This window comes from Bufo gargarizans, chromosome 10, assembly GCF_014858855.1.
Source record: "Bufo gargarizans isolate SCDJY-AF-19 chromosome 10, ASM1485885v1, whole genome shotgun sequence".
In the NCBI taxonomy this organism is placed as follows: Eukaryota; Metazoa; Chordata; class Amphibia; order Anura; family Bufonidae; genus Bufo; species Bufo gargarizans.
This window is the reverse complement of record NC_058089.1, coordinates 22,474,550-22,495,025: the sequence shown is the minus strand read 5'-3', so window position 1 is coordinate 22,495,025 and position 20,476 is coordinate 22,474,550. Positions and strand designations below refer to the sequence as shown.

At 44.8% G+C, this 20,476-nt stretch overlaps 1 protein-coding gene across 2 annotated transcripts in view; it reads left to right on the top strand.

Moving 5' to 3' along the window:
* Positions 1-20,476, top strand: part of LOC122920946 (PRKC apoptosis WT1 regulator protein-like) — a 50,271-nt gene that overhangs the window by 17,153 nt on the left and 12,642 nt on the right. For both annotated transcript variants that reach the window (XM_044270786.1, XM_044270785.1), the window contains exons 2-3: positions 13,378-13,764; positions 17,591-17,659. In XM_044270786.1, coding sequence (XP_044126721.1) covers positions 13,387-13,764; positions 17,591-17,659 — 447 coding nt within the window. In that variant the 5' untranslated portion in view covers positions 13,378-13,386. The remainder of the gene's footprint in view (positions 1-13,377; positions 13,765-17,590; positions 17,660-20,476) is intronic.

The window sequence follows — 20,476 nt, the reverse complement described above, 5'->3', positions numbered from 1 at the left end:
AGCCTGCCGCAGCAACCACTGCATCACCAAGTGGCAAGCACCCAGTTTTAGGCAGTCAAGGCTCCACCACCTCAGCCGAAAGGAGCTGTCTGTCATTCCCATCATCTGCTGGTCCTGATGCTCCTGCTCCTCCTCCTCCTACTCCTTGTCAGTCATTCCATCAGCAATCAATCACCAAAGTGATTGCCAAGAGACAACAGTATGCGTGCACGCATCCAACGGCGCAGAAGCTGAACGTGCTCCTGTCCAAGTTGCTGGTGCTGCAGTCCCTTCCTTTCCAAGTGGTGCACCTTTCAGAGAACTGATGGCTTGTGCCATGCCGAGGTGGAGAGTTCCAAGCCGTCATTTCTTTGCAAAAAAGGCAGTGCCAGCCCTGCATAAATATGTAGAACAGAAGGTGGGCCACTCCTTGAGCCTGTCGGTGTCTGCCAAAGTGCACGTCAGCACCGATGTGTGGAGCTGTAACTATGGTTAGGGACAGTACATGTCCTTTACGGCCCACTGGGTGAATATGGTTCCTGCAAAGCCACACCAGCAACTTGGCCAGGTCACGCCGATTACGCCTCCACGTTGTCACGCAGTTGGTCCTGCGACAATGTCTGCCTTCCTCATCCTCCACCATGTCCTCAGCCTCCACTGCAGGGACAAGTCACAGTGCCCCTCTAGCATACCACATGTGCAGGGCACGGCGGTGTCACGCTGTTCTGCACCTCGTTTCCCTGGGCGAACTGAGTCACACAAGGGAGGAACTGTTCCGTGCTCTTCGTCAAGAAATCCTGTCTTTCTCCCCGACAACTCAAAATTGAAACCATGGTGACCGACAACGGGAAGAATATTGTGTTGGCGCTGCGTCAAGGAAGGCTGAGCCATGCGCCCTGCATGGCACACGTGTTCAATCTGGCTGTCAAGCAGTTCCTGAAGTCTTCCATCCAACTGCAAGACATCCTAAAAAGGGCCAGGAAACTTTGCATGCACTTCAGCCACTCGTACACCGCAAAGCACACCCTCATTGAGCTGCAGCGGCAGAACGGCATCCCCCAACATAGGCTGATATGCGACATTTCCACCCGTTGGAATTCTACCCTCCATATGTTGGACCAGAGAAAGGCCATCAATGATTTCTTGATGATGCAAGTAGATAGAAGTACTCCCCTGTGTAACTTCAATGTCAGTCAGTGGCAGCTCATGCGTGACACCTGCCGTTTGCTCAGGCCCTTTGAAGATGCTACGTTATTTGTCAGTCACCAGGACTACAGGATAAACGACGTCATTCCACTGCTTCATGTCCTGGAACACATGGTGGTAACTAATTCCCTTTCGCCCTCTTTCTTTTCACGTGTCAGCAAAGCCGCACCTAATACCTGGATGGGATATGTCGGCTTCACGAAATGTGGAAGCCACCCTTGTAAAACATGCGGCTTTGTGATATCTGTGAAAAAATTTTCGTAATTCTGACAACACAGAGTTATTCCCCATCAAATCATATATCAATTGCAATTCAATGGGAGTAATCTATATTATTAAATGTACTGAATGCAATTTATTATATGTGGGCAGCACCTCAAGAAAATTTAAAACCAGAATTCTTGAACACTTAAATTATATATCTGACCCCTCCTGCACAGGTATTTCAAATGCAGCCAGACACTTTATTCCACAACACGGATCATTAAAAAGCTTCCAAAGCTATGCTATTGAAAAGGTGACAGCTACCCCCAGAGGTGGAGACATAAAGAAAGTGATATTATTAAGAGAAGCATTTTGGATATTCAGACTAAATATCCGATATCCATCAGGCTTAAATCTTAGAAAAGAACTAATGTATTTTTACTGGTAGGTTTTTCAGCCTGTCTACTTTTGTACAAACGGGATTCCCAAAAAGTTGGGACACTATACATATCGTGAATAAAAACTGAATGCAATGATGTGGAGGTGCCAACTTCTAATATTTTATTCAGAATAGAACATAAATCACGGAACAAAAGTTTAAACTGAGAAAATGTACCATTTTAAGGGAAAAATATGTTGAATCAGAATTTCATGGTGTCAACAAATCCCCAAAAAGTTGGGACAAGGCCATTTTCACCACTGTGTGGCATCTCCCCTTCTTCTTACAACACTCAACAGACGTCTGGGGACCGAGGAGACCAGTTTCTCAAGTTTAGAAATAGGAATGCTCTCCCATTCCTGTCTAATACAGGCCTCTAACTGTTCAATCGTCTTGGGCCTTCTTTGTTGCACCTTCCTCTTTATGATGCGCCAAATGTTCTCTATAGGTGAAAGATCTGGACTGCAGACCGGCCATTTCAGTACCCGGATCCTTCTCCTACGCAGCCATGATGTTGTGATTGATGCAGAATGTGGTCTGGCATTATCTTGTTGAAAAATGCAGGGTCTTCCCTGAAAGAGATGACGTCTGGATGGGAGCAGATGTTGTTCTAGAACCTGAATATATTTTTCTGCATTGATGGTGCCTTTCCAGACATGCAAGCTGCCCATGCCACACGCACTCATGCAACCCCATACCATCAGAGATGCAGGCTTCTGAACTGAGCATTGATAACAACTTGGGTTGTCCTTGTCTTCTATGGTCCGGGTGACATGGCGTCCCAGATTTCCAAAAAGAACTTTGAAACGTGACTCGTCTGACCACAGAACAGTCTTCCATTTTGCCACACTCCATTTTAAATGATCCCTGGCCCAGTGAAAACGCCTGAGCTTGTGGATCTTGCTTAGAAATGGCTTCTTCTTTGCACTGTAGAGTTTCAGCTGGAAACGGCGGATGGCACGGTGGATTGTGTTCACTGACAATGGTTTCTGGAAGTATTCCTGAGCCCATTCTGTGATTTCCTTTACAGTAGCATTCCTGTTTGTGCTGCAGTGTCGTTTAAGGGCCCGGAGATCACAGGCATCCAGTATGGCTTTACGGCCTTGACCCTTACGCACAGAGATTGTTCCAGATTCTCTGAATCTTCGGATGATGTTCTGCACAGTTGATGATGATAGATGCAAAGTCTTTGCAATTTTTCGCTGGGTAACACCTTTCTGATATTGCTCCACTATCTTTCTGCGCAACATTGTGGGAATTGGTGATCCTCTACCCATCTTGGCTTCTGGGAGACACTGCCACTCTGAGAAGCTCTTTTTATACCCAATCATGTTGTCAATTGACCTAATTAGTGTTAATTGGTCTTCCAGCTCTTCGTTATGCTCAAATTTACTTTTTCCAGCCTCTTATTGCTACTTGTCCCAACTTTTTGGGGATTTGTTGACACCGTGAAAATTTGAATCAACGTATTTTTCCTTTAAAATGATACATTTACTCGGATTAAACGTTTGATCTGTCATCTACGTTCTATTACAAATAAAATATTGACATTTGCCATCGACACATCATTGCATTCAGTTTTTATTCACAATTTGTTTAGTGTCCCAACTTTTTGGGAATCCGGTTTGTACTTCTGCAGTTATAATACGCCTAGATAACATGATTTTATTTGCCTATGTTCACACCTTGTGATTTTTGTTGAAAATGTTGTGGGATATTCATTGCCACATACATTTTTATAATATGAATACAACGAGTGCAACAATATTCGCATGGTGCTTTCAGCAGCATACATGTTTTTAAATATACATGTATTTAGTATGTTGGTCACGAGGTGTAAGAAACAAAGCCTTCCTCAATTTAACAGGTGGCTATCCACCTTGCTTTTCTCCTCCCTTGATTAGGTTAGAGGAAGTGGACACCACCTATATATACCTTTGAGTTAGGCATTTTCTATCAGTTATGATTAAGGACGGTTCGTCCGAAACGCGTTAACTGGTGTTGGAGTGTTTGGATTTTTCTACATGCTGTAAATTGGTCACCAAAATAAAAAGAAGGCAACACAACGAAATTGAAGTGCTGGAACTACGTTTATTTCTTCTATTATCAAAGGTCTTACCTGACTTGCTCCGTGCACTGGGGGTTGATGACTATTATCAGGTGAGCTGGTATTCAACTACTAACAGGTGGTAACAATGGCTGGTCAGGGGACTGGAGACGTGGTGCCTAGATCTCACAGACACATGAGCCCTGTGGGGGCTGAACTGGAAAAGGAGGACATTGGAGCACAGGCAATGTGTAGCGAAATGGGTGGTTTTTCTACTCAGGTGACGGGCGAAGGGAGGAGCAGGAGCAGCCAGAGGAGCTACAGGGCGATGAGGAAGACGAGACAGAGGACCCAGACACACCGTGGCAGTATGCAGTGGAGATGGAGCCAGGGAGTCCCTCCAAGTAACTTGCACAAATGGCCCGATGCATGCTCACATGCTTGCGTAGTGACAGCCGAACTGTCACCATTTGGCAGAGGGATGACTTCTGGCTCTCCACCTTGTTGGACCCTCACTACCTGTCCAGAATAGGGGCCTTTTTTACACCCACTAAGAGGGAGGACAAACTGAACTACTACAGAGACATCCTACTGTATGTAGTCAGTTGGCCGCTGCCTATCTGCGCCATCATCCATCCTCTAGCAGGTCTAAACGGGGGGGCCCTCTGCGCTCATGTTCCACTGCCATGGCTGCTGGGGAGGGGTGAGGTGGCAGGAGCAGTACCAGCTCCATCAGCAGCAGCCTGAGTCCACAGTCGCTGATGAGTAGCTTTTTTCACCTGCATAGTGAAGAAACTGCTCACCAGCAGCAGGTAGACCTGGAGCAGGACCTGAACCAACAGGTGGTGGCATACTTGGACAGCACCCTGCCAACCCACATTGAAAATCCGCTGGACTACTGGGCAGCCAAACAGGATTTGTGGCCGCAACTAGCAGAGTTTGCCCTGGAAAAGCTGTCCTGCCCGGCCAGTAGTGTGGCATCAGAGCGGGTGTTAAGTGCGGCAGGGGCCATAGTTACCCCAAGGAGAACTTCCCTGTCCACCCAAAATTTGGAGAGAACTGACCATTGTCAAGATGAATTAGGTGTGGATCAGCCAGGATTTCCAACCACCAATTCCTGATCCATCAGACTAGATCATCCATGGTGCCACACCAACACTTTGATAAAAGAGACCGGTTTCTTCTGACTACCTGCCTCAGCTACTTCTCTGATGCTGCAACCTGCCTGATGCCACACATCTGATGCCAAGTGCTCCTTTTTTCACCCACCTTCGTTAGTGGGTACTGGTATTGCCACCCACTGCCCCACTCTGTCACCGGGTCACTTTGTGCTCTCCTGATGCAGCTGCTGCTGCCATCTCCACACTATGTCACCTTGCCACTGTGTGGTATCCTAATGCTGCTGCCATCTCCGCACTATGTCACCTTTCCACTCTGTGGTATCCTCCTGATGCTGCTGCTACTGCAATCCCCACACTATGTCACCTTGCCACTCTGTGGTATCCTGATGCTGCTGTTGCTGCCATCTCCACACTATGTCACCTTGCCACTCTGTGGTATCCTGATGCTGCTGCTATCTTCACACTATGTCACCTAGCCTAGGTTATCCTTCTGATTCTGCTGCTGCTACCACCACCTCCACACTCTGTCATTGGGCTACTCTGCGGTCTCCTCATGCTGCTGCCACATCCACACTCTGTCATTTGGCCACTCTGTGGTCTCCTCATGCTGCTTCCACCTCATTAATATGTCATAGGTCCACTCTGTGGACTTCTCATGCTGTTCCCACCCTCCCCATGCCACTATTTTGCCTTTCCGCCTGGCTGACATCATCATTTATTTTACCTTTCTTCTGATCTGTCAGAAGGAAGGAAAAATGAGACACACAATGGATCCTGTCTGTAAGGCCTGTATGGTCCCATCAGAATTGGCTTATGATTTGGTAGCCAAAAGCAGGAGTGGGTACAAAACACAGAAGACATGCAAATATTCCATTGACGTGTCATCTCTGTTTTAGTTCCACCCCTGGTTTTTTTTTGGCATTAGCAATACTGATGGATTACTGACCAAATGCTGACCGAGTGAAGGTGGATGCTCCACAGGCAGGATCCGTTTTTTGTGGGTTATTGTTCTGACGGATCAGAGTAAGGGCAAATTAATCAGTGACACAAACTTACTGCTGACACCCTCTCCACTCTGTCGGGGGGAGGGGGGCTCTACTTGTATAAGCGTTTAATAGAACAGGTTCTGTAGACATCTATGTGGAATCAGCTGGCGACGGTGTAAAAGGAGTGCGCTTCTTCTTGGCGCCAACATCGACCTGTAAGGCTGAGTTCATACTTGAGTTATTTGGTCAGTTTTGGCCCCGTGACTGCCCAAATCAGTGTGCAGTGATTCTAAGAGCGACACCAGTCATCTGCATGTCATACGGACTTACAGTATTATTTCACTATCACAGCAGACTCCCTATGCGTGTTACTGCAAGGCACAGTGTTCTACACCACTATAAAGGCTCTCTGCAGCCAGGAAATAGCAGTTTTTTAAATGTAATTCGCCACAAATATATTCGGATCGAACCAAATTTTTCCTGAAAAATTTGGCGACCAAGCGAATCGAATTTTTGAACAATTCTCTCATCTCTAGTTACTACATCACTGTGCCTGAGATTACATCACTGTACCTGTGTTACTACATCACTGTGCCTGAGATTACATCACTGTACCTGTGTTACTACATCACTGTGCCTGAGATGACATCACTGTACCTGTGTTACTACATCACTGTGCCTGAGATGACATCACTGTACCTGTGTTACTACATCACTGTGCCTGAGATTACATCACTGTACCTGTGTTACTACATCACTGTGCCTGAGATTACATCACTGTACCTATTTTACCATGCCTCATATTGCATGACTGTACCATTTATGCTTTGCAGTATTTGTTTTTAGATTTTCTGAATACGCTGATACAATATAAATAAAGGTTGCTATGATTATTACTGTTTCATCAGTGTTAGTGTTGAGTGAATCGAAGTATCGAAAGTGGACTTCGATCCGAATTTCAGGAAAAATTTGATTAGCCACGAAGCTGAATTTCCTCACCCTTTGTGGTAATGAATACATTTTTCCTAAAATAGTGGCTAAAAGGATAAAAAAATTACAGTCGCCTCATCCACTTGATCGCGGAGAGGCCATCTGCTCCTGTCTTGATTGAAGAAAATCTGCCAAAGGACCTGCGGGGAGCGTGAAGACGTCACCACGTCACTGCGCGCGGCCAGTGTGATCACATAGTGACACCTTCAAGCTCGATGTAGGTCCTTTGTCGGGTTTTCTTCAATCAAGACGAAGCGGACGGCCTATCCGCGATCAAGTGGATGAGGCGAGTCTAATATATATTTTTTAACCCGGATTAACCTTTGAGCACCTTAATGTGAGTCTCACAGTTCATGGTTGAACACAGCATCTAAGGAGTTAAGTGACGGGGGGGGGGGACGGGGGGGGGCATCGCCGTTCCCTGTCATTGTGGCCGCTCCATGCAATGGAAGACAATTCATGATGAAGTAATTTGTAACTAATCAAAATTCTTGACAAAGTTCGGTGAAGCATCCAAATTGAATTTTTTAAAACATTGCTCATCTCTAATCACTGTATATGTATGGTTACTTAAAAACTGCTGTATGACTACAACATTTACGTAATTTGTAGGTACATCGCTAAACCTCTGTCTATTCACCACTCATCCTGTACACGTCTGGCTGCTGCTCTGCTTTCATGCTTACACTCTTCCATGTGCATGATGATGTATTAACGCCCGGGTCGCACAGGAACACCCACTTATGGGTGTGGTTTGTGTTAGCCCCACCCATTTTCAACCCATGACAGTGCAAATTTTACGGGACTGTATATGAAAATCAAGGACACTCCTGTCAAATTCGGAACAGTTGGCAACTATGGACTGGGGCTGAGAGAAGCCTCAGTCAGTCAGTTTGTAGCTGTAGCTCACTCTCAGATAGCGCAATGCTGATGGAGCCACAGAAAAGGAGGACACCCAAGCGCTTGAACAAGGTGCCAGGAAACCGGTTGTCCGGCCTAAAGCCGGACATCTGACCACCCAAGTTTTATCCCAGTGGGGTAACATTATGAAAGATCACACTTTCCAAATTTTCGGGAACATCCCTGGAAAATGGAGAGATCTTCTGGACTTCCAGAAGAGTTGCTAAATCTCCAGGCACAGTATGGAGAGCTGCTTCCTCCATGTACTGGAGGTGGATGTGGCACCAGGAGTCATCAGATTCAGCCTGGTGCCCAAAGTGCTTTGACAGGGTGGGATACTGTTCAAAAGGGGCTGAGGGATGAGCAAAAAAGAGACACTGCTATGAAAGTAAACATTTTTGCCACAGTTTTTCTTTTATTTATTTATTTATTTTTATAGTGGTTACATTATGACATCACGGTACTAACAGCCCTGTGACTATACTATGACATAATTGTACTTGATATTATTGGATGTGTTTTCTGACAGCATGCAACTGCATTCCGACCATGTTATCTACACAATAAGGCCTTATGCAGATGACTGTATTCTTGCTCCACTTCCGATCTGCATTTTTTACAGATCGGATGCGGACCCTTTAATTTCAATGGGGCCGCAAGAAATGTGGACAGCACACCGTGTGCTGTCCACATCCTTATGCCCGTTCCACTGTCGCACAAAAAATATAGAGCATGTCCGATTCTTGACACTAGTTCCTACCTGTTATGGGCCATGACAGCCACATAAAGTCCAGGGAGCGCAGGTACAGCATGCACGCCAAGCACACTCTGCTTTTAACCCCGTCCGGTGCCATTACAGCTTTCATCGGATCCAGGGATGCAAGTACCAACATGCATGCTGAGCCCACTATATACTTCTCCTGGAGCCTAATGGCTACTGGTAGGTGCTATATAAGCAGACTCAGTTTTATACTGACTTTAAAACCAGCCTCCAGGGGGCAGATTAACTTAAAGGGGTTGTCCAGGTTCAGAGCTGAACCCGGACATACCCTTATTTTCACCCCGGCAGCCCTCCTGAGCCTGGCATCGGAGCATCTCATGCTCCGATGCGCTCCCGTGCCCTGCGCTAGATCGCGCAGGGCACAGGCTCTTGTGTTTACAATAACACACTGCCGGGCGGTAACTTCCGCCTAGCAGTGTGTTCGGTGACGTCACCGGCTCTGAGGGGCGGGCTTTAGCTCTGCCCTAGCCGTTTTACTGGCTAGGGCAGAGCCAAATCAAGCCCATCAGTGCCGGTGACGTCACCGGGGTTCCTGTCAGCCCCATAGAGAGCCCCGGTACGTCACCGGAACTCAGAAAAATGCCTTTGCCCTGCGCGATTTAGCGCAGGGCAAAGGAGAGCATCGGAGCATGAACTGCTCCGATGCTCATGTCAGGGGGGCTGCCGGGGTGAAAATAGAGGGATGTCCAGGTTCAGCTCTGAACCTGGACAACCCCTTTAACAGGTGTGCTTGACTGCTTGGAGATCGCCACGCCTCCAATACGTACTACAAAGAAAAAATATGGAAGATTCAGCCCGCACAACCCCTAGCAGCATGCTGTACCTGCGCTCCCTGGACTTTATGTGGCTGTCATGGCCCATAAAAGGTAGGAACTAGTGTTAGGGACCACTCATGAAGGCGACCTTGACGTGGTGAGTGGCTTATTACGCTTTGGCCAAAATGTACACCAATGCCTCATTCAACATCCAGCATAAAGGCAGGGCAGAGTGCGATTGCATTTTGTGTTTTTACGTTTGTATCTGTATTTCGCCATAGCAAAAATCCATATTTTTTCTTTGTAGTATATATTGGAGGCGTGGCGATCTCCAAGCAGTCAAGCACACCTGTCCAGTTAATCTTCCCCCTGGAGGCTGGTTTTAAAGTCAGTATAAAACTGAGTCTGCTTATATAGCACCTACCAGTAGCCATTTGGCTCCAGGAGAAGTATATAGTGGGCTCAGCATGCATGTTGGTACTTGCATCCCTGGATCCGATGAAAGCTGTAATGGCACCGGACGGGGTTAAAAGCAGAGTGTGCTTGGCGTGCATGCTGTACCTGTGCTCCCTGGACTTTGTGTGGCTGTCATGGCCCATAACAGGTAGGAACTAGTGTTAGGGACCACTCATGAAGGCGACCTTGACGTGGTGAGTGGCTTATTACGCTTTGGCCAAAATGTACACCAATGCCTTATTCAACATCCAGCATAAAGGCAAGGCAGAGTGCTGGTTGCAGTGTGCGATTGCATTTTGTGTTTTTACGTTTGTATCTGTATTTCGCCATAGCAATCTGCACCTGCTAGGGGTTGTGCGGGCTGAATCTTCCATATTTTTTCCATGTCCGATTCTTGCTAGCAAGAAAATGCAAGAATAGGCATTTTTACAATAGTGAGGGACCCGTGGAAACTGGAAAGTGCAGGACGCACACCGCCGGTATGTTTTTCAGATCCTCGGGTTTGTGGGTCGCAAAAAGGTGTGTGCATGAGGTCTTACATTCTGTTCCGGTTGCATTCTAGGGTGTAACTACATTGTGATGTCACTGTGTCTCTACATTTGCAGCAGTGTCTGTGACATTAATGTACCTATAGTACTATAGACCAACCGCGGGGAGGTTTTATAAAAAAAAGTCGCAGATTATGCACGCTATATTTGTACCTATTTTTAGCTTTTCGGTGCTTTTTTAAAGTGGTGAGAAAGGCAGTGGGCGTTGGCATGAAGCAGGACTTAGCTACCCTCCCACGGCCCGCCAGATTTACTACAGTTTACACCAGAAACTGCCGTAAATTAACTTAAATCTACACCAACTCGTAGCTGATATGGGTTTCAGTTTCCGGCACACAGCCTGTGCCTCTTAAAGAGGTTTTCTGGGCTTTTAATATTGATGACAAATCCCCAGGATAGGTCATCAATATCAGATCGGTGGGGGTCCGACAATCGACACCGCCTCCGATCAGCTGTATCAGGAGAAGGCGCGCTCAGTGCGTACTGTGCCATCTCTATTCTCTCTTCCTGTCCACTGCTGCTGTCTATGGCAAAGACCATAGACAACAGCAGTGAACAGGAAGCAAAAGGGAGATGGCAATGTGCGCACGGTGCGCGCCATCTCCTCATCCAGCTGATTGTCGGGTGTTGGACCCCCGCCAATCTGATATTAATGACCTATCCTGAGGAATAATTGGAATACTTTTACTTATCCAAGTGATTCTGAGGATGTTTTTTGTGACACATTGTACTTCACATTGGCAGTAAATTTTGGTCAATATGTTTTACCTTTTTTTATTCAAAAATTTGCAGTTTTCTAAATTGGAATTTCTTTGTTTTTAAGACATGATACCTCAGAAAAGTGATACCTCAGAAAATAGTTGTTAATTAACATTCACCATATGTCTACTTTATGTTGGCATTTTTTGGGGGGAAATGTTATTTTATTTTTGGGACATTAGAAGGCTTAGAATTTTAAAAGCAGTTTTTAAGGAAATTTCCAAAACCAACGACCAACTCAGGTCTGTAGTGACTTTGAGGCTCTTACATATTAGAAACCACCCAGAAATGACTCCATTTAAAATGATACCCCTCAAATTATTCAGACCTGATTTTAGAAACTTTGTTAACCCTTTAGGTGTTCCATAGGAATTAATGCAAAATGGAGTTGAAATCTAAAATGTCTGCAGATTTTCCAATTTAATACATTTTTCCTGTAACACAATAAGGTTTAACAGCAAAACAAACCTCAAAAGGTATTACCCTGATTCTGCAAGTTTACAGGAGCATCCCATATTTGGTCATAAACTTCTGTATGGGAACACGGCAGGGTTCAGAAGGGAAAGAGTGCTATATGGTTTTTGGAGGGTAGATTTTGCTGGAATGGTTTTAGGGTGCCATTCCACATTTGAACAGACCCAGAGTTACCCCTATACAGTAGAAACAACCTCAAATGAACCCATTTTGGAAAATACACCTTGAAAGGAATTGTTTAAGGGGTTTATTGAGCACATTTTTACTCAACAAGCATTTCATAGAATTTATAAACACTTGGCTATGAACACGGAAAAATTTAATTTCTTCCAATAAAATGTCCTTTTAGTCCTAGATTTTTAATTTTTACTTGCGTTAACTAGAAAAAGAAACCCACAATTTGTCAAACGTTTTTTTTCCCAAATACAGTGGTTGTAAACTGCTGTAGGGGCACACTACAGGCTCAGAAGGGAAGGACTGCTTTTTGGCTTTTGGAGGGCTGATTTTGCTGGAATGGTTCTCAGTGCCTTGTCGCATTTGCAGAGCCTGTGAGGTACCAGTACAGTGTAAAACCCCAAGGAAGTGACCACATTTTTGAAATCACACCCCTCACAGATTTTACCAAGGGGTATTATCCTTGACCCCACAGGTCTTTAGCATAAATTAATAGACAGTAGATGGTGCACAGTGACAATTTTGTGTCCAGCATGTGCCAGTATAAAAAGTCAGACCTCTTATTATTATGTTGTGCTTCCTGGTTTTAGAGACACCCTAAATGTGGCCCTAATCTTTTGCCTGGACATACAACAGGGTTTAGGAGTAAAAGGGCATTTGTAGCCCATTGCAGTGAAATAATAAATTGAACTCTCGAGAAGTGACCCCATTTTGGAAACTACACCCCTAAAGGGTTTTTATTAATGGGTGTTGTGAGCATTTTGACCCCACAGGTGTTTAGCAAAATGGTGTAAAGTGAAAATTCACATTTCAGTACCCAACATCTTGTGCCAGTGTGAAAAGTCGGAATTCTTATTATGCTGTGTTTCCTGGTTTTAGAGACACCCTACATGTGGCTTTATTCTTTTGCACAAATGTATGAGAGGGCTCATGAATATAAAACTCACATTTTGAGGCCCAATGTGGTGATTAACACAGTTTGTGTTGAGAAGTGTAGAGCCTCTGGGGTGATATACTAAATGGAACCCCTGAGAATTGACCCCAACTTGGAAACTCTGATTCTCAAGTTATTAAGGGGTGGAGTGAGCATTTTACAGAAATTGATTCAATATGAAATTTGCAATTTTTCCACAGATATAACATTTTAGTGCCCAATGTTCCATGTCCAGCTTGTGTCCTCTGAGACTCACACTTAAATTGATAGGCAGGTACTACTGTGTACTGTGTATGGAAATGCCATAAATGTGGACATAAACTGCTGTATGGTCACATGGTAGGGCTTGGAAGGGAATGAGCACCTTTTGGTGTTTGGAGCGTGGATTTTGCTGGAATGATTTTTGGGTGCTACATCATATTTGCAGACACTCTGAGGTACCTGTACAGTGAAAACCCCCCATGGTTTTAATATAATAACATTATATGGTGGGAATACGTCTTTAATAAAACCTTCAGATATAGAACACTTTGTGGATTATAGAACACTAGTGGATTAACCAACAAGGTCAATATTAGGACTTCTCATGAGATTCTTAGATTTATTGTAAAAATCTTTTTTTAGAAACCAAAGATGTCCAGAGATATGAAGGGTAATAGTACAGAGCAAGTGCCATTTATGGAAGAATGGAAAGCACGGAGAGAAAGAATGAGGCTACGGTCAACTTCTAGTCTTGCTGGCAGTAAGTCTGTAGAGATCCAGGTTCAACAAGAAGCGGAACGCCAAACACATACCTTGTCCTCAAATATTGGACAAGCATGTGATAAAGATGCAGCTTCCAACAAAGTCCAGCCTCCATCTGCTTTAGATGTTGAAGCCCATGATCCAGTGACTTCAAAAACCAAGGAGAAAAAAGGCAGTCCACAGAAGAAGCATCGTACTCAGATTGAAAAAAGGAAACTCAGGGAGAAAAGAAGACCTACAGGAGTAGCTAATATGATTCAAACAGTGGTAAGACCTCATACAACCTAACAGCTCCCCATCAACTTGTTTACCCTGAAACATATTCTGATGATGCTTTCTAGTTAAAGTGGTATTCCCATTTTAAACATGTATTTTTTATCTTTGGGACCCTCACCTATATGGTGAGCAGGAGACTGGTAACCCTTATAGGCTGGTCCTTGGCTGCTGTACAATCCATTCACTTCATTAGAGAGGAGGACCTACTTATGTGTACATCACCACTGAACTCTGTTGGAGTTACAAAAACAGTTGACCATTAAGCAAGTGACAAGTATGATGGCTGAGAATCAGAAAAAGAGGAATCCCCAGAACCTCTGTTTTCACAAAACGTTAGAGTTACTGACTCCTATCAGTATTTATGACATATCCTGAAGATGTAAATGCTTGAGATGGGAATACCCCTTTAAGTTTATCTCTTCCACGGCTGAGGAATTACATTTTAGAGTTATATATCACAAATTAAACGGATTTTCAGAGATATTTTAACTAATGACCTATTCTCAGGATAGGTCATGAGTATCTGATTGGTGGGGGTGTGACAACCGAAATTTACGGAAATCAGCTGTTTGAGAAGGCACTAGCGCTCGCAGTAGGGCTGCAGTCTTCTCTCAGCTCACTAAGCACAGCGCCGTACATTGTATACTGGCTGTGCTTGGTATCGAAGCTCAGCCTCATTCACTTCAATGGGGCTGAGCTACATCAAGGCCATGTGACTGATAAATGTGACGTCCCATGGCCTGGGAAAAGCTGTGAGAAGGCCACAATGCTACTGCTGTTCGCTGGGGGTCCCAGGTGTCGGACCCCCACTGATCAGATACTGATGACCTATCCAGAGGATAGTAAACAAAAGTGTTTGTAGAGCAGCACCCACGGCCGCAAACGGCACACCGGCAATGCAACAGCCAAACCACGACCGCAAATCCTCAGTAGTCAACAATATAGCAAATGAAAAGAGGTAGTGGCAGCTTCTCCGGTGAATCCTTTATTCGGAGTGACTTTACAGAAAGTGTGCCATAATATTAAGCAGCTTAATTTTATGGCACACTTTCTGTAAAGTCCGTCCAAATAAAGGATTTACCGGAGAGGCTGCCGCTACCTCTTTTCATTTGCTATCCATAGGATAGGTCACCAGTTAAAATATCTCAGAAAATCTCTTTAAACTTGTTTATTCAAGCTTATTTATTTCGGGGTCTGAATCTGCAGCTGACTAACATCAAGTTAAAGGTTATGTCCAACTTTGCAACCATTTTTATTGGTCCAATGCATGTAAAATAATGATAAAACCTTGCAAATAGTCTACATTAAACCTGTAGCTCTATATCCAGGCTACAGCTACATTCACACGAACATATGATGAGTCCACATCTGTTCCACAATTTTGCTGCTCCGTGCCACGGCCCCGCAAAAAAAATGGAACATGTCCTATTCTTGTGGGGTTCTGAACTCTGGGATCCCCGCCTAGCCTGAGAATGAAGGGATGCAAAACTGGTTTAGTTTTTCACCCCGCCCTTCAATGGGGCCATGCTGCTGTTCTGGTGCTACTGCCCATGGGACAACATTGAAGGGGACGCACTCTATACCAGCTGTGCTTCCCCTTCCTTTTCAGGATCAAGGGGGTCTTAAATGTTGGGTCCCCACGATAATGAAGTTATGACATATCCTAGCGATATGTCATCACTTTATAAGATAGGAAAGACTGTAACGAACCCCGGAAGTGGTAGCCAGGGGGTTCATCGGTTTTGAACCGAACGACCGAGCGCCAGAGTGATTATAGTTCTCTGTTCACCAGTTTAATCCAAAAGAAGTGAAATGCTGTAGCTGAGATTCTCCTAAGTAGCGATCAGTTACCCAAACACCAGCCGAAACATGATGAAGGGTGTAGCAGACAGCTTTATTGATGCCACACTGACTTTTATGGAAGTCCCCCTGCAAGAGGACCTCCCACAGTATTCAAACATAATAACTAATCACATTGTTCATTTACAGCCTGGAGACATTCCCAACAAATGTACACAACCCCCCTCTGCCTGTGACACAATCAACAACACAATGGCATTGCCTGTGACACAATCAACAATACAATAGGCATTGCCTGTGACACATTCAACAACACAATAGACATTGTCTGTGACACAATTAACAGAATAAAAGTAATGAATCCAGGGGGTTTATACAAGGTTACAGTCTGTGGGCCAGGCAATAACAGGGGTTCTGTTACAAAGACCATGACGAAAAACAAAAAAATACAAATATTAGTCTACCATGGTTGCTGGACATTCCTTTTTCTTCTAAATATAAGTCTGCCATTTCACATTACTAACCCATTACCTGCTAGAAAACATCCAAAATCTTTTCCCCCTATGTAACGTTAATCAAATGTCACATAGGTGAATAAGCCAAAGGTGACTGCAGGTAGTTGAGCTCCAGTAACTCCACTTCTACAGCACCTCCGAATGTATTCACCAATGTTCACAGTGGAGCTGATTTATCAATGTATTTACTGAAACTTTTTGGAGAAAATACATTAAAAAATATGCCATTTAATTCAAACATCATACTTATGAGGTCCTAGCACCACAGTAAAAATGTGTTGGTCAGTGTGGAACCACTGTGTTAACCAATATATTTGACATAGGACAATTCCTAAGGGCGTTATCCTGGCAGTCCTCTGATATTTACCCCCTATACAGGAATCTGGACTTTGCTGCAGGGGAACCACCAGGCTGCTACCTCCTGAAGTAATCTCTGTGTGATTACCAGCTAATCCATTAGTGTTAGAGCACCAAGTGGTCCGGTAGAATTGTAGTCAGGGACAGGCCAAGGTCAGGGCTGGCGGAGTACTTGCAATACAGTGACAGGTCCGAGGTTGGGCAAACAGCGTATGATCAATACATGTGAAAGGCACAGGTCAGACAGCAAAGGGTCAAACAGGTAAATGGGCAGAGGTCAGTACATGAGCAGACAACAAGATATAACACACCAAGCAGGAACTTAGCAAGCCAAGAGACCTATTGCTGGGGCATCCTCCCAGTGGGGAAGGTGCCTGAATTACCCTAGGGTTGCCAACTATCGGTTGTTGAAGAATAGGAAGTGCTTGCACTGGCTCTTTAAGAGCCAGAGGGAGGGGGCACGCCCTATGGCTACAGGAGGAGAGGTCTTGTGCTGCAGCTTGCAGAGAGGAAAAAAGTGGGCCTGCCCGAAATAAGACGGGAGGGGTTGGCGAGTGGGACAGCGCAGCGGCAGCTTGCAGCCACCGCTGTAACAAAATGTCTTATAGACGCGGTTCTCTTGGGCCACTGGGAGCAGAGAGGCGCTGCACATGTGCGGCACCTTCCATTAAGCCCGCTTGGTTATTTTTGAAAGTCCCATAGAAGTGGAAGGAGAGAGTTACACAAGCACAACCACAACCACCTCTCAATTTCCATTGGTATGAGATGGGCCCCGCTGTTGAGATAGGAGCAGGTCCCAGAAGTAGGTACCACACCTATTGGAAAATGATGTCTTGTCCACAGGGTGGGGTAACCTTTTTAAGTTATCAGCCTCTGTATTAGTAGATATATTGGATCTATTACTCATCTAGATATCAATTAATAAGAGATGTGTAATTTTACAGCCCTTGGTATTTCACCATTGGTGCATTTCAGCCCCGTTCACCTGAGTTGAGCTGAGCCGCAATGCCAGACAACACCATGGACGTGAGTGGTGCGGTTTCTGAAAAAACTTGTGTGCTTTTTATAATACCCCTTTGCGAATTCATGAACATTTGCCTATAATGAATAATGCTTTCCATGACTAACACATTGTAAATTTATAGGATCCTGAGGAAAATGAAGATAATGCAAATGAGGAGAACAAAGAGCAAGAGACTGTTATACAGAGTCAGGTGAGGAAAATGTACCTGGAACCTGGACAGTTATTGCCCCGTCCTATATAAACCATCAGTTATAACATTAAAACTAACGTTGAGCGAATCGAAGTAACCAAAGTGGACTTAGATTCGAATTTCAGGAAAGATTCAATTCGCTGCGAAGCCGAATTTCCTAACGCTTCATGGGAATTAATCTATTTTTCTTGAAATGGCGGTAAAAAAAAAAATTCATACTCACCTCATCCATTTGAGCATGAAGAGGCCGTTCCGGCCATTTTAATTACAGAAACCACTTGAAATCTTGCGCAAGGTGATATGTGCGTCACTGCGCTGGCCGGGCGCGGTGATGTCATCAGTGATGATGTCATTAAGTCACCCCGTGCGAGATTTTGTGCGGCGTCTTCAATCAAGATGGCTCTGACGGCCTCTCCGCGATCAATGGTTGAGGTGACTATTTCTTTTTTTTACTTGATTAACCCCTGAAATGCTTTCATTTTAATCCTAGATGCCGCAATCAGCGATGAGCGCAGCATTTGAGTGGTTCAATGACAGGTGTTCTCCATCATTGCGCTCGCTACATGCAAAGAAATGTGCTTTGCGACGAAGTAATTCATCACAAATAGAATTTCTTTGTGAAATTTGGCAAAGCTGCAAATTTTTCATAACTTCGGTCATCACTAATTAAAACCACTGACGTGAATGTGATGTGAATAATATTAATCCTAATAACAACGGGGCACATTTACTATAGTGTCTGTATCTGTTTTTAGGCATAAAAATGCTGTTTTAGGCTACATGCAGACGACCGTATGTGTTTTGTGGTCCGCAAATTACGGATCTGCAAAAAAAAAACAAAAAACGGATGGCATCAGTTTTTTTTTGCGGATCCATTGTAGCAATGCCTAAAACGGACAAGAATAGGACATGTTCTATTTTTTTGGCGGGGCTACGGAACGGACATACTGATGCAGACACCGTGTGCTGTCAGCATTTATTGTGGACCCATTGAAATGAATGGGTCCGCATCCTATCCGCAAAAAAAAATGAACGAACACGGAAACAAACAACGTTTGTGTGCATGTAGCCTTACACTGTCACATTTTTTTTGTCTCATTTACTAATGTGCCTGTTTTGGAGGCATTTGTGCCTCGTTTGCCTATTTAGATTTTTTAGACTAAGGGCTCGTTCACATGAAAGTGTGATGCCCGTTGCCGTATTGCGGACCGCATTTGTGGATCCGCAATACACGGGCACCGTTCCGTGGCCATTCCGCTTCACGGATGCGGACCCATTCATTTCAATGGGTCTGCAAATCTGGAAGAGCTGAACGGAACACTACAGAAGCACTACGGAGTGCTTTCTGGGCTTCCGTTCCGTGCTTCCGCACCACAAAAAGATAGAACTTGCTCTATATTTTTGTGGAACGGAAGGATCACGGACCCATTCAAGTGAATGGGTCTGCGATCCCTATGCGCCTGCCCCACGGACGGTGCCTATGCATTGCGGACAATTTGCTGTCCTCAGCACAGGCACAGGCTTCACACGGTCGTGTGAACGAGCCCTAATTCAGAAGTTTTCAAACTTTTCTGCCTATTGTCTGACCTATGCATCTAGGACAGGGATGGGCAAACTGTGGCTCTTCAGCTGTTGTAAAACTACAAATCCCAGTATGCACAGTCTGCTTACAGCTATTAGCCTACAGCAGGGCATGATGGGATTTGTAGTCTTACAACAGCTGGAGAGCCGCAGTTTGCCCATCCCTGATCTAGGAGCATCTTATTTTCACCTGATTTAGTTGTCAAAACAGTCTAATTTCTACTCCACTCCAGGGCTGGCATATTTTTCTGCTTCTGCTTTGAGTAGTGAGTTGTGCCACATTTTGACTACTTTCATGGAGAAGTGCGCCTAATTTCAGCTCACTTGTGCCACATTTTCATCCACATACTAATTAGACCAGTCTTAGAACTTCTGCACACGAAAATGCGGGCCGCAATGCACGAACACCGACCATGGGGCAGCCGTAGCGGATCGCGGACCCATTCGCTTTAATGGGTCCGCAATCCACCCATTCTGCAAAAAGATAGGACATGTTCTATCTTTGTACGGGATGAAACCCCACAGAAGCACTCCGTAGTGCTTCCGCAGGGTTCCGTTTCGTGCTTCCGTTCCGCACCATTCCGCATCTCCAGATTTGCGGACTCATTGAAGTGAATGGGTCCGCATCCGTGATGCGGAGCGCACGCGGAATGGTGGGTGTGTATTGCAGATCTGCAAATGCGGTCCGCAATACGGCAACGGGACACCTACGGTCGTGTGCAGCAGGCCTTAAAAGAACCACTAGAGGTCAGACTAATTGCAATACCTAGGCAATAACTCCTAGGTCTAATTTATGAAGTGCTTGACATATAGCTGAAAAAGGAAAGACAGGGGAAGAAAATACGCTTGTCTAATTGACAGCCTAAAAACAGGCAAGCTTGATAAATGTGCCCCCATGTCTCCTGTCAAGGGGTCAGATAAATTAACAACCATATTTTCAGTTTGCATTCATTTCAATGCTGCCGCAAAATAAGCGGACAGCACACTGGGGCACACTTACTAAAGAGTTTGCGTCTGTTTTTAGTCCAAAAAATGCTGTTTTAGATAGTCTTATTTTTTTTAGGCCTCATGCACACGACCGTTGTTTTATTCCATGTCCGTTATTCAGTTTTTCGTGATTTTCTGCAGAACCATTGACTTTCAATGGGTCTGTTGAAAACTCGGCTAATGCACCGTTTGTCATCCGCGTCCGTGATCCGTGGTTCCAGTCCATCAAAAGAATATAACCTGTCCTAT